We start from the raw sequence: 14,835 nt of genomic DNA on the forward strand, positions 1-14,835 counted from the left end.
CATAACTGGTGTGTTTTAACACCAATAAACCTATTTGTTTAAAAATGTATTTAATATATGTCAATCTAGCAAACCAGGCAATTAAAAGCAACTTTCTAAACAAAGTTTTGATTCATATCTAGCTTGTAAGCTATCTAGCTAATGCTAAATTAGCTGGCTAGGTAGTTCAAATAATGACCATATCATATACAGTTGAAGTTGGAAGTTTACATACACTGAGGTTGGAGTCATTAAAACTTGTTTTTCAACCACTCCACACATCCTCTGTATAACAGGATATCTCTCTATCCTCCTCATAATATAACATCTCTCTATCCTCTTTATAACATTAAATCTCTCTATCCTCTTTATAAGACAGCATGTCTCTATCCTCTTTATAACACAGCATGTCTCTATGCCCTTTATAACACAGCATGTCTCTTTATAACACAGCATGTCTCTATCCTCTTTATAACACAGCATGTCTCTATGCCCTTTATAACATAGCATGTCTCTATCCTCTTTATAACACAGCATGTCTCTATCCTCTTTATAACACAGCATGTCTCTATCCTCTTTATAACACAGCATGTCTCTATGCCCTTTATAACACAGCATGTCTCTATCCTCTTTATAACACAGCATGTCTCTATCCTCTTTATAACACAGCATGTCTCTATGCCCTTTATAACACAGCATGTCTCTATGCCCTTTATAACATACCATGTCTCTATCCTCTTTATAACACAGCATGTCTCTATCCTCTTTATAACACAGCATGTCTCTATCCTCTTTATAAGACAGCATGTCTCTATCCTCTTTATAACACAGCATGTCTCTATCCTCTTTATAACACAGCATGTCTCTATCCTCTTTATAACACAGCATGTCTCTATGCTCTTTATAACACAGCATGTCTCTATCCTCTTTATAACTACAGAGGGTAGTGTATACGGTCCAGTACATCACTGGGACTAAGCTTCCTGCCATCCAGGACCTCTACACCAGGCGGTGTCAGAGGAAGGCCCTAAAAATTGTCTCTACTACCACATGACAAGTGGTACCGGAGTGCCAAGTCTAGGACAAAAAGGCTTCTCAACAGTTTTTACCCCCAAGCCATAAGACTCCTGAACATGTAATAAATTGGCTACCCGGACTATTTGCATTGTGTCCCCCCCCAACCCCTCTTTGTACGCTGCTACAATTCTCTGTTTATCATGTATGCATAGTCACTTTAACTATACATTCATGTACATACTACCTCAAGTGGGCCGTCAACCAGTGCTACCGCACATTGGCTAACTGGGCTATCTGCATTGTTTTATAACAAAACATATCTCTATCGTCTTCATAATATAACACATCTCTCTATCCTTTTTATAAAATAACATATCTATATCCTCTTTATAACATCTCTTTCCTCTTTATAATATAGCATCTCTCTATCCTCTTTATAATATAGCATCTCTCTATGCTCTTTATAATATAGCATCTCTCTATGCTCTTTATAATATAGCATCTCTCTATCCTCTTTATAATATAGCATCTCTCTATCCTCTTTATAATATAGCATCTCTCTATCCTCTTTATAAAATAGCATCTCTCTATACTCTTTATAATATAGCATCTCTCTATACTCTTTATAATATAGCATCTCTCTATACTCTTTATAATATAGCATCTCTCTATACTCTTTATAATATAGCATCTCTCTATACTCTTTATAATATAGCATCTCTCTATGCTCTTTATAATATAGCATCTCTCTATGCTCTTTATAATATAGCATCTCTCTATGCTCTTTATAATTTAGCATCTCTCTATGCTCTTTATAATATAGCATCTCTCTATGCTCTTTATAATATAGCATCTCTCTATCCTCTTTATAATATAGTATCGCTCTATGCTCTTTATTACATAACTTGTTTCTATGCTCTTTATTACATAACTTGTCTCTATCCTCTTTATCACACAGCATCTCTCTATGCTCTTTAACAGAACATCTCTCTGTCCTCTTTATAACAGAACATCTCTTTACAACAGAACATCTCTCTATCCTCTTCATAACATCTCTCTGTCCTCTTTATAACATGTTACTATCTTCTCTATAACATAACATGTCTCTATCCTTAACATCCCTCTTAGCCCAGAGCTAGCAGGGGGCTGTTGATTCCTGGGGAATAGAGTGGTAGCTGTGTGTTGAAATAGTATAACAATCTGACTATCAAGCTTCAAACACTGATTTCAATATGGGAAAAGGAAATAGGATGTATGCATGTAATAGAATATCATTGTCAATGCTCAGTGCTCACACACCTCAGATGCATCTTGTGCAGTCATATTTTACTGTTCAACCTAATCCTAAATCAATCCAACCTGATCCTGCAGCTCACCAATGAGAAATGACATTACATTTCCATTTCAGACATTTAGCAAACTCTAATTCAGAGCAACTTACATTAAGACAGTTATGACAACAAACCCAACTCCAAAATCAATCTGAGTGTGTATTCTGATCCATACGGTTATCCCTATAACCTAAGCCCTGTGCAGGTTCCTACTGCCCTATTGGAATCCACCCTGACTGTTTTCATATAGCCAACAGGATGAGCTGATTTGTTGAGTCATGCCGTCCAGGTGTCCACTCACCACACGTACTGCTGCTCGTCGATGACCAGCAGTATCTTAAATCTCATGGAGACATGACCAGGCCCGGGTGCTGGGTTCTGATCCACCAAGCCAGCTGACACTGCTGTTTGTTTTACCACATTAGTGATGGAACTCAGGGAGGTCAGGGAGCTGAAGAACCCAGAGCCTGAAGAAGGGGCCGGGGCTGGGGCAGCCTGGGCAGGCTGGGGCCCACACTCTGGAGCTGGGGGGGCAGCGTTGAGGGTTGGTGCTGGAACTTGTCCTGGGGATGTGGCTGGAACTCCTGGGGTGGCTGTAGAGGGGGGAGGCGGTGGAGGGTCAGATTTCTGGAGGTCTGTCATGTAGCCGTTAGGAAGATTAGCTATGAAGCTGCTGTCAGACAACCGGCGACGCAGGAAATTCATGGTAGCGGTTGAGAGAGAGCTGACAGAGAAATTTGAGAGAGAGAGCTAGTCGGATGGAGAGAGCTTTGCAAGTGGAGTGGAGAGCTGTCGGATGGTCGGATGGAGAAAGCTGTACTATTGAAGTAGAGCTATGTATGAGGGTTGTTGCTGCTAGAGGATCCTGGAGAGCTGGATGAGGCTCCTGCACGGTGTGGTGGTGTAGCAGAGGCTCTAGTCCAGTCTTCAGTCTCCAGTCTCCACACCACAGAGAAGAGATGCTGGTTTCCCCCTCAGAGCTTCACCAGCTTCTCCTATGGAGTGTTGTGGTGTGTTTTTGTGTGTGCAGGGTGTGTATGTGGTGATGCTGTCCCTCGATAAGGTACTGGTGGTATCCTGCTACTCTGCCTGTCCCCATCAGCGACAGAAACCTAAATGCCTGCAAGATATGATTTCACTCTGCCTCTCGTCCTCTTTCTGCTTCGCTCTCTCTCTCTCTCTGTAGCTCTGCTCTCTCCTCTGCCTCTGTCTCTCTCTCTCTCTCTCGCTCTCTCTCTCTCTCTGCCTCTCCTCCACCTCTCTCCTGAACCTCTCTCTCTCTCTCTGCCTCTCCTGCACCTCTCGCTCTCTCCTCCACCACCTATATCTCTCTCTCTTTCTCAATTTCTCTCCTCCACCTCTTTCTCCTCCACCACCTCTCACTCTTTCAAACTCTCTCAATCTCTCCTCCTTTCTCTCTCTCTGCTGCTCTATCTCTCCTCTATGTAGTATATATGGTGGTTGGTTGTCCACCTCCCCCTCTCTCAATTGTATTCAATTCTATCTCTCTCCCCCCTCTGTAGTATGTATGGTGGTTGGCTTTCCCCTCCCCCTCTCTCTCAATTCGTTTCAATTCTCCTTCTCTCTCAATCTATCTCTATTCCTCTCTGTAATATGTATTCTGGTTTGCTGTCCCCCTCCCCCTCTCCCTCATCATAGTTATGTGACGCAGCTCTGTGTACTGCAGCCTCTGAAGTGTTAGGGTTACAGGGAGGGAGGCTTAGTGTATAGTAGTGTAGCTTCTGAAAGGGTTTCCAGTCAATGTGAATGTGTATAGAGAGGGAGGTGCAGTGTTACTTACGCACAGAGACTCCACTCTACTCTGCTGTGACGGCTTCCCTCTCTGTCTCACTCCCTATTCCTCCCCCTCTTCTTCTTTTAGCCTCATAATAAACATGAAAGCCTTTGGAAACAGTGGTAGGCTGAATTTTATTTTTTGGGGGATGGTTTGTCCTCGGGGTTTCACCTGCCATATCAGTTCTGTTATACTTACAGACATTATTTGAACAGTTTTAGAATCTTTAGTGTTTTCTATCCAATTCTACCAATTATATTCATATCCTAGCTTCAGGGCCTGAGTAACAGGCAGTTACTGCCCCCTAGCCCAAAGAGGTTAAGGGTTAGAGTTTGGGGTAGGGTTAGGGGTTAGGGGGTTGGGGTTAGGGTTAGGTTTTTGTTTAAGGAATCCACAAGGTCGATCTGATACCTTCAAGCTAATTCAGAGACCGGGGAGAGGGTTGTACTTCGCTTGCAGAATGGGGGAGTTAGGTTTAGCGGTTAGGGGTTAGGGGGGGGGGTTAGGGTTAGGTTGGGGACGATTCTTAATACCGAATAGGGTTAGGTTTTTGTTTGTTAGGGTTATAGGGTTGGGGTTAGGGTTGGGGGCTCGGGGGTTAGGGTTGGGGTTAGTGGTTAGGGTTGAGGATAGGGGTTAGGGTTAGGGGTTAAGGGTTTAGGGTTTGTTTCTGGTTCCTAGTTTTGAGTCGGTTGATCCACTTCCATCTCTGATGCGTGGAATCCGAAGGGGGGAAGCGGAATGGGTGCACTCCACATCATTGACGCGCGAGCCAGGGGGGTCCGGGTGCACCCGGCCAAAGTTGTAGACCCCATGGTTGCCCAATTGTAGAAATTCCCTGGGGTACGTTGGTTGGGCATAAAACAGTCCATCCGTAGGGTTAAGGTTAGGGTTAGGGTTAGAGATGGTTTAGGTTAGGATTAGGGCTAGGGCTAGGTTTCTAGTTTTGAGTTGGTTGATCCACTTCCATCTCTGACACGTGGAAGCAGAAGGGGGGGAAGGGGAATGGGTTAGGGTTGGGTTAGGGTTGGGTTTGGGTGTTAGGGTTAGGGTTGGCTTTGGGGGTTAGGGTTAGGATTAGGGATTAGGGTTAGGATTAAGGGTTAGGGTTAAGTATTAGGGTTAGGGGTTAGGGTTAGGGTTAGTGTCAGGAACAGTGCCGCCTGGGTTAAGGTTAGGAGGGAGAGGCAATTGATTTTGGATGATGCTTGATAGTGTGTCAGCTTTGATGCATCTCAGTGACTGTTTTGAGTACCCCCTCCTCCCCAATGCCTCAAATAATATGTGTGTAGCTGTATTGAAATCCTGCTGTTGAGTGCATAGTCTGTAGAATAGGATGAGTTGTGATTTGGCAATTCCCCTAAAAGTATGTTTGGGGTGGAAACTGGATCGGTGGAGTAATGCATGTGTGTCCGTTTCTTTGATATAAACTTTAGTGTGTCGGTAAACTATGGATGCTTCAGTGTCTGGAAAGAAAACGGTGGTGTCTAAGAAATGTATTCTATGTGGGTGTATGACATATTTAACTGTAATGGTGGGATGGCAATTGTTCAAGATGTCTATGGATGTGGTGAAGTCCTGTAGGTTGTGTTGCCACACTCCGAAGATATCACCCAGGTAGCGTTTGTAAAACAAGGGAAGCAGTGGGCAGTTTTCCAAAGCTGTTGTCTCCCAGTCCACCATGTATATGTTTACATATGCTGGAGCGAACTTTTTGCCCATTGCTGTCCCATGAATCTGTAGATAGTATTGGTTGTTAAATGTAAAGTCATTATTTCTCAGCCCCAGTTCAAGTAGCTGTAAGATGTGTTTGTCTGGTCTATGTCTATCTGGATATCTTTGGAGTGCGGCTTCCACTGCTGCTATCCCTGAGGGGATGTCTATGTTTGTATAAAGAGTCTATGTCTACGGTGAAATGGTATGCCTGTGCTGGGACTGAGATTTTACAAAGTGTGTCTATGAAGTGATATGTGTCCTTAATGTAACTGGCATGTTTTTGTGAAATGGGATAAGAAAATGATCTATTAATTCAGCTGCTGGAGATGACTAACGACCACAATCTGAGACGATGGGGACCCGAAAGGGGACAGTCCACATCTCTGGTGTTTTGTGAATTTTTGGTAAGACGTAAAAGAGTCTCTGTCTCGGTTCATCGGGTCCATCTAAATATTCTTTCTGTCTATGTGAGATTCATTTATTTTTTTATAAAGGTCCGCTATAGTCTGTCTCACTAGTGTCTGTATCTGTGTGGAAGTGGGGATGGGAGTGTAGTGTTGTGTATTGTAAAGTTGGCGATTGGCTTCCAAGAGATATGGCTGATTATCCATTATCACTATCTTGGAGCCTTTGTCTGCTGGTTTAATTGTTATATGTTTGTTTTGTCTTAGCCTGGTTATAGCTAGTCTTTCGTCTTGTGTAATGTTATGTGAAGTTATAATGGTAGAGCTATGTAAGTCTCTAATACTCTGTGTATTGGTTTTAATAAGTTTTCTAATTGGTTGTGATAGTTTCTTTAGTGGGGGTTCCCATTTAGATCCTTCAGTGAATGTTTGGGTAATAATATCAGTAGTGTAGTCAAAATGGTCTAATAACTTTAGGTTTCTATGGAACCTATGGATGCCCCTTTGCAGGTCCCCATAGTCCGACTGCATCTGTGTCGGGACAAACGTCAGTCCCTTCTCCAGCAGCCGAGTCTCAGAAAGGGACAGAACAGAGAGATCCATAATGTTAGTGTGTTGGTGGAGGGGCTGCACCATGCGCGTACCGTACCCTCTTCTACCACTTTAGCTGAGTTGCCCAATGTTTCAGTACTTTGGCTGATGTAGCTGGTGTCCAATGTATGTAGTCATGATTTTCAGTGATGAAATCTGAATGGTCTATTTCCAGTAGGGCATTGTAATGTGTAATGATGTATGTGTTGATATGTTTCAGCATGTCCTTCTGTTGATGTGAGGTTGGGTGAGAAGTTGATGATTGGCCAGTAGATGGTGGCATTGGGGTACATGACTGTAGCTTTGTTGTGGAGTATATGTAGTTGGCTTATGGGTGTTGATTTCCTTTCCTGGTCTTTGTTATTTATCCTCAGAGACAGCACAACCACCTTGATGTTGGGGTTTGGGGTGGACCTGGCCAAAACCCCAGTAATGTGATGAAATTGTGCTCCTGGATAACTATCTATCTGGATGTGTTTGTAAGGGTGTGGTGGAATTCTACTAAGGTTAGAATCTCCTATAATGGTGATCAGTTTATGTGAACTTATATGCCAATCGAATGTCTTTCTTGTGCTCAAATTATGTCTGGCTGGTCGATACCATAATCTGGGAGATGTTGGGGTGGAGTGTCTGGGTATAGGTAGGGGAGAGAGTCTAACCATTGGTTCTTGGCCAATCTTTTTCATAGTACCCAAGATAAGTGAGGTGGGTACCATGTTTCCAATATGTGGAGAGGAAAGTATTGGGGATGTTTCAGAGGGGAAATGGAGTTCCAGTAGCACCATGGGCTCTTTGGGGAGCCCATTTCTTCGAGACATACTAGGTGGGGTGGGTAGTGAGGGGGGGGGGTCTGGTGTGTGGAGAAGTAGGTGTTGGGGAGGGTTAGGGGTTAGGGTTTAGGGTTAGAGTTAGGGTCAAGTCTGTCCATGCACTTAGGTCCGGTACTATGGAATGGATTTATGGTAGTAATTTATTTAACTTTGTCTCTTTGGTAAGAAAAGCACCACTTATTTTTAAAATCAGGAATCCAATGTGCCATTTGTTTATTTCTGTGTTTATGTGACTAATGCTACTACTTTTTGGAAAATGTGTTGTGTCGGCGGCAGTGCAGCCAACCAGTCAGGTCGGTAGTGAACCATGCTCGGAACCGAGGGAGCAAGGCTGCGTCGTGGCGACTTCCACGGAGAGCGAGAGTGATGAAGGCGGCGGTGTGTCGTCCAGAATTGAAGGTTGGAAGAATGCACCATATTAAGGGTAGAAACCTTTCAGTTAAATTAATTGACAATAGTCGCACCAGTCTATCCCGAGTACGGGAATTCCTCCGCATTATGTCAGAAGGCAAGGCCGATGAAGGACTGTGTTCTCTGGATAACTACAGACGTGTGTCTGAGTGGTATAGCCAATGTGACGACCGTGGTTTGGCACCATCCACGTTACAAATGTACCGAGCCGATGTTTCCTGAGTTATCTTATTCAGTTCTGTCCGAATAGTCTGCAAGCTAAGGTCAGTGGAATTTGAAAGTTGTTTCTCTGCTTGGCAAACCAGATAACCAAATAAATAAAATCATTTACCTTTGAAGAGCTTCGGATGTTTTCAATGAGGAGACTCTCAGTTACATAGCAAATGTTCAGTTTTTCCTGAAAGAATCTTTGTGTAGGAGAAAATCACATTCGGCTACCGAAACGAACCGAAAATTCAGTCACCAACAACGTCAAACCTTTTCCGAATTAACTCCATAATATCGACCGAAACATGGCAAACGTTGTTTGGAATCAATCCTCAAGGTGTTTTTTCACATATCTCTTCATTGATATATCGTTCGTGGAAGCCTGCTTTCTTCTCTGAATTCCATGGAAAAATACTTGCAGCTGAGGTTTGCGCACCAATTTCGGCGCAGGACACCGGGTGGACACCTGGTAAATGTGGTCTCTTATGGTCAATCTTCCAATGATATGCCTACAAATATGTCACAATGCTGCAGACACCTTGGGGAAACGACAGAAAGGGGAGGCTCATTCCTCTCGCATTCACAGCCATATAAGGAGACAATAGAAAACGGAGCCTCAAAAATCCTGCTGATTTCCTGGATGCCGTTTCATCTTGGTTTTGCCTGTAGCTCACGTTCTAGGGCACGCACAGAGAATATCTTTGCAGTTCTGGAAACGTCAGAGTGTTTTCTTTCCAAAGCTACCAATTATATGCATAGTCGAGCATCTTTTTGTGACAAAATATTGCGCTTAAAACGGGCACGTCTTTTTATCCAAAAGTGAAATAGCGCCCCCATAGCATCAAGAGGTTTTAAGAAAAGGCTAAGCTTGAGAGCAGGCGCATTATTTTCATTTTATTTGCGATTTTCAGAAATCGTTAACGTTGCGTTATGCTAATGAGCCTGAGGCTTTATTCACGATCCCGGATGGGGAGTATCAAGAGTTAAAGGAAAGAAAAAACCTAAAAGAGGAAGTGCCAAACTAAAACCAAACAAACCATAAATATATATATAGAGTAAAACTAAAACATGAATAAAACCATGTTCTTCTCCATCCATTTTCCTGTCTGTTAAAACCCATTTTCTAAAACCTCTCATTCAGGCCATTTGGCGTTACTGTCTGTAGGTGCTGGATCCACTCCCGTTCTACCCTCTTTCGCTGCCCACAGGTCCAGCCTATATGTGACTGTAACCCTGATATGGTAAGGTGAGTGATGGGGTGCTCCTGGAAGTGGGTTATGAGTTCCGTTTGTAGGTGTGCCCTTTTAATGTTATACAGGTGTTGTTTGAGTCTGGTTTCTATGGTGTGTTTGGTTTCTCCAATGTATTGTTTATTGCAAAGTGTACATGTAATGATATAAATGGTGTTATGTGTGTTCAATGAATAGTATTCTTGTACTGGTGCTGATGTGTGGCTGTGTATATTTGTAATGAACTTTATCTGTCAAATGGAAATTATGAGGTTTGAGATCTTGTGGTGGCTTACTACTGAATCTTGCTTTGGTGAGGAGGTCCTTTAAATTTTTGTTATTTCTAAATGCTGAAATGATTCTGTATGGTTTGAGTGGTATGTAAGTGTGCTGAACTGTAGAGAAGTTGTGTTTGATTGATTGATGTAGGGGTCTAATTCTATGTGAAAATGTGGTTACTAGGGGATGATAATTGTCTGTTGATTGAGTATTGATGACAAGGGAGAAGAGACAGAGGAAGTGTTTCGGTTTAGTGATTGGTGCAGATCACTTTCCATAGGGGAGTCAGGATTAGAGTGAGGGAGGGAGATAGGATGAGAACCCTGGTTAGGGTAATGGTACACATTAGGATTAGGCGTGGGGTTTGGGGAAAGGTTGAGGTTAAGGTTAGGGTTAGGGTTAGGGAGAGTGGGCAACCCAGAGTCCGGGGGTAAGCTCTACTCTCATGGCCGGAAATAGAGGGGTAGTGGATAGAGGGCCGTAGTTGGGTGCTCACATCGTGAGCATGAATATCTGGAACACCTGTAAATGCATTTAGAACCGTAATTATATGTTTGGGTTACCAGGTTCCGATTTTCAATCACCAGGTGCACGGCTGTGAAAAGTGGACACTGTCATTTTTTCGACCAAGTTCTGTAATTTTCAAAAAATGATTAAAAATACTTCCCGAAGGGCTAGAGGTCCCAAATTTTGGCTCATACCCTCTCTCGCGATGGGCAACAATTACAGCATGTAAAAAACATTTAGCATCCACAGGCACCTATGTGCCCTGTAACATGCACTTTTTTCCCAAAACTTAAAACACGATTTCCTATTAAAAGGTTTTATACAAAAACGGTTTTAATTCAATGGAAATGCTCGTCTATATGTCCCCTTTCGTGCAAAAAAACCCCAACCAGATTGGAGGTGTACTTTTTGATTTATTCACGTTTTGGTGTCCTGAATTTGACCCCCAATGGCGGGGCACACAAAAGCCCTGTGAGGTTCCGGGCTTATGTCACAAAATTGGCCTGCCTGTTGTGACACACTCAGTGGCGGGTCGACCAGACAGGTACCAGCGCGAAATCGTAAACCTGGTTTTTTGACAACAAGACTTCCATGTCCTAGAGAGACGGGGGTGGTGTCAAACTGCTCAGCCCGAATAGAAAATGAGTAATGGACACTTTTGAGGGATGTGAGCCCCTCGGAACCATGGTACTTTGGACATTTTCCGCCGGCGACCGATTTAGTGGGTTTGACCAGCCCCTTCGGCGCCCGATTTGTCCTAACTTATGATCCATGTTTCCCAGCTTGGTGGTGGGAGGATATTGAGCCTTGTCTTGGGCAGGTGCTCTATCCCAGCTATTACCTTGTGGGTAAGTCCAGAGTCCATAGGCCCAGAGAGAGAGTGGGCAAGCTGTGTGTGTCCTCTCATACCCATATGAAGGCATGTAACCTGAGTAGGGATGTAAGGCCTTTAGGCCTGTCTGTCCCTTCATCCCATGAGAGAGAGTTTTGACTTTTATGCCTGTCTATGCCCAGATAAAAGCATGTAACCCGGTTAGGTCAACTAAGGCCTTGAGGCCTGTTTGTGTCCTTTGATGCCCAGATAGAGGCATGTAACCCGGGTAGGGATGTAAGGCCTTTAGGCCTGTCTGTGTCCTCTCATGCCCAGATAAAGGCATGTAACCCTGTTAGGTCATATAAGACCTTGAGGCCTGTTTGTGTCCTCTGATGCCCAGTTAAATATATGTAACCCGGCTAGGGATATGTAGGTACCAGGCCAGGGCAGTGGCTTTTGTCCCAGGCCAGGCCAGTAGCTTTCTGGCCTATGGGCCTATGGGCCTTTTTTGGGTTACCAGGACCCTGTGGAAACAAAAAATGATTACCCAGGCAGGTCTCAAACACTGACCGTCCAATTGTGAGGCAAGTGCTCTACCCATTAAGCCACACAACCTTTCACAAGTAAAAAGAAAAACGAGGTGAACTTGATGGTCAAATTCTCCTTCCCCATCCAATTAGTCCCCTATTGGCCCACAGCTGGGGCTCATTGAGCCCTTTAGGATTAGGGTTAGGGTTAAGGGTTAGGGGTTAGGGTTAGGTTTCTAGTTTTGAGTCGGTTGATCCACTTCCATCTCTGACACGTGGAAACCGGAGGGGGGAAGGGAGGGGGTGCATTCCACTCATGTGCGCGTAGGCCGGAGGGGTCCGGGCGCGGCCGGCCAAAGTTGTAGGCCCCATGGTTGCCCACTTGTAGATTAACCCATTGGTTGGGTTAAAACGTTGTCTGTCCATAGGGTAGGGGTTAGGGTTAGGTATAATTGGTAGAATGGTTAAGGTTAGGGTTGAGGATAGGGTAAGGTATAGTATTTTAATATTTAGGTTAAGGTTAGGGTTAGGGTAAGGGTTTAGGGTTAGGGTGAGGGTTAAGGTTAGGTATGGTTTTTAGGATGGTTAAGGTTAGGGTTAGGTATAGTTTTTTAGAAAGGTTAAGGTTAGGTTTAGGTAGGTCTGTCAACTCAACGTAGGATCAGGCAAAACCCTTGAGTTGCGCACCTTATGCAGGTTTGGTCCTCGGTTGGTTTCCATGTGTCCATATCGAGTGGTGTGGTTATGATGTCTAGGTCCGCTTGTCAACGGATGTGTAAAGCATAGTGCAACCTAGGAGTTTACTCCCCGTCGGATCCTTTTTTCTTAGCTCCATGTTGTCTATGTATTTACTTCAGTGTTCGTCAGTCTTTGGTCCTGGATGTTTTCAATCATGTGTGTAATTAGGAGTTAGTCCCTTCCAGGATCCTAACTCCAAATTAACCCATGTCTAGTCAAATCCATCTGGTCTGTATGGGTATACTCTGTGTAGGATCAGGCAAAACCATCGAGTTGCGTACCTTGTGCAGGTCCGGACCTCAGTCGGTTGCCATGTGTCCCTGTCAAGTGGTCAGTCTATAACTACCAGTGGTTTAAGCAGACAAAAACCCAGAAGGCGAGCTCTCTATACGGTTGTCATGCATCCGCCCTTGGAGTTTCGTCCTGTGTTTTGGTAGGTGTATGGAGGGTTTAGAAACCGGCAAACCCTCTCTGGCTTACGTATGAAACGCCCGGCAGTAGTAGAAGTTAATTGGGTTAGGGTTAGGGGTGGGGTTGGGGTTGGGGAGAGGGTTAGGGTTAGGCAGGGGGGGGGTTAGGGTTAGGCAGGGGGGGGGGTTAGGGTTAGGTTTCTAGTTTTGAGTCGGTTGATCCACTTCCATCTCTGACACGTGGAAACCGGAGGGGGGAAGGGAGGGGTTGCACTCCACATCATATACGCGCGGGTCGGAGGGTACGGGCGCGGCCGGCCAAAGTTGTAGGCCCCATGGTAGCCCACTTGTAGATTAACCCGTTGGTTGGGTTAGGGTTAGGGTTAGGGTTAGGGTTAGGGGAAATAAGAAACAGACGAATCTGGTGTGCACTGGCACAGGCAACCACTTTAAAGTAAATGGTGAGACTTGTGTATTATATACTTTAAATGACTAGAAAAACTATATAAAAAAAGAAAAAAAGGGAACCAAAATGAAACATTAAAAATAAGGCTTAAGTTAGGCCAGAAATTCTATGCTAAGAAAAAGGCCAATGCCAAACTCAGAGCAGTCGTCTCGAATTAGAAATAAATATAGAAAGTGTAGAGATTTAGAAATAGATGTAGAGAGTGTAGAAATTCAAACTAGATATGAAAGTGTAGGGACACAAAGCCAGAGCTAAAACTTAGGCTGGAAATTTGAAAACCATAGGTCAAGGTCCAAGTTCAAATTCGGATTATCATAAGGGTCAGAATTAAAACACAAGTCAGGGTTGAGTCAAAAATCAGATATCAGAATCTAAGGGTTTAAGGTTAGGGTTGAGGTTAGGGTTAGGGTTAGGGTTAGGGCTAGGGTTAGGGCAACTTGGGTTAAGGTTAGGGTTAGGGTTAAGGTTAGGATTAGGTTTAAGGTTAGGGTTAGAATTAGGGTTAGGGTTGGGTTCAAATTAGGTTAAGGTTAGGGTCAGGGTTAGGGTTAGGTTCAATAAATAAGATTAGGCATGAGGGTCTCAGGGTTAGGGGTACCTAGGGTTTAAGGTTACAATTCAGGTTAGGGTCTACCAGGTGAGCCACCCGACTAAAATAAATAAATAAACAAATAAAGACAAAACAAAGTAAGTGCTATAAAAATATCCAAATAATCCAATAAAACCACACCACACTAAAAGATCAAGGATATAATAAAAAATAAGTGCCATCATTTTTGTGGTCCGTAAATAAATCCATAAATAAATGAAATAATACCACACCACACTAGAAAATCAAAGATATAATAAAAATAAGTGCCGTCATTTTTGTGGTCCGTAAATAAATGAAATAAAACCACACCACACTAGAAAATCAAAAATATAGTAAAAATAAGTGCCATCATTTTTGTGGTCCATAAATAAATCCATAAATAATTAAATAAAAAAAACAATCATAAGTGCTATCAGACAATGGCAAATCCATCATGGACAATACCATAAACAAACATTTATAATGAGTGGCTCTCCACCGGCCCTCACCACCTCCCCTCTTCCCTCCCCCACCCCAAATAACCCATGTCACTACACCAAAGATGACCCCTTCCATCCGTTAGATAAGCCAAAGTAAATCAATATTTTTCATTCAGGCCCTTAGGGTCTATCGTATTGAGACGCCCAATCCAAGTTCTTTCCATCCCCTGTCGTTGTGCCCTGGACCAACTCCCATTTGTCTCCAAGCCAAAGATACTCAAACCGTCCACTGTATGTATGCCAAAATGCGCATACAACACCGTAGTCTTATTACCCTTAGCTATCTGGTATAGGTGTTGCTTCAGTCTAACCTGTAATGCATTCTTTGTTTCTCCTATGTAAATCTTTTGGCACAATTTGCACTTAATTCCGTAGATCAAGTTTACAGTGGACAGTTCGATCCTCTGTCTTACAAGGAACCCCAACCCCGAAAAAGCATTAGCAACATACTTTGGTTTCCCAAATATTTATCCAATTTATTAGGTACCCTTTTCGTCTGAAAGGCAGAGTGGA

General features: G+C 43.5%; 1 protein-coding gene across 1 annotated transcript in view; it reads right to left on the reverse strand.

Moving 5' to 3' along the window:
* Positions 1-3,768, reverse strand: part of LOC135540453 (synapsin-2-like) — a 204,248-nt gene extending 200,480 nt beyond the window's left edge. Inside the window, 1 exon segment of the mRNA XM_064967087.1 lies at positions 2,629-3,768. Within this exon segment, the coding sequence (XP_064823159.1) occupies positions 2,629-3,032 (404 nt within the window). The 5' untranslated portion in view covers positions 3,033-3,768.
* Between the last annotated feature and the right edge of the window lie 11,067 nt (positions 3,769-14,835).

The sequence above is a fragment of the Oncorhynchus masou genome, chromosome 5, assembly GCF_036934945.1.
Source record: "Oncorhynchus masou masou isolate Uvic2021 chromosome 5, UVic_Omas_1.1, whole genome shotgun sequence".
NCBI lineage: Eukaryota > Metazoa > Chordata > Actinopteri > Salmoniformes > Salmonidae > Oncorhynchus > Oncorhynchus masou.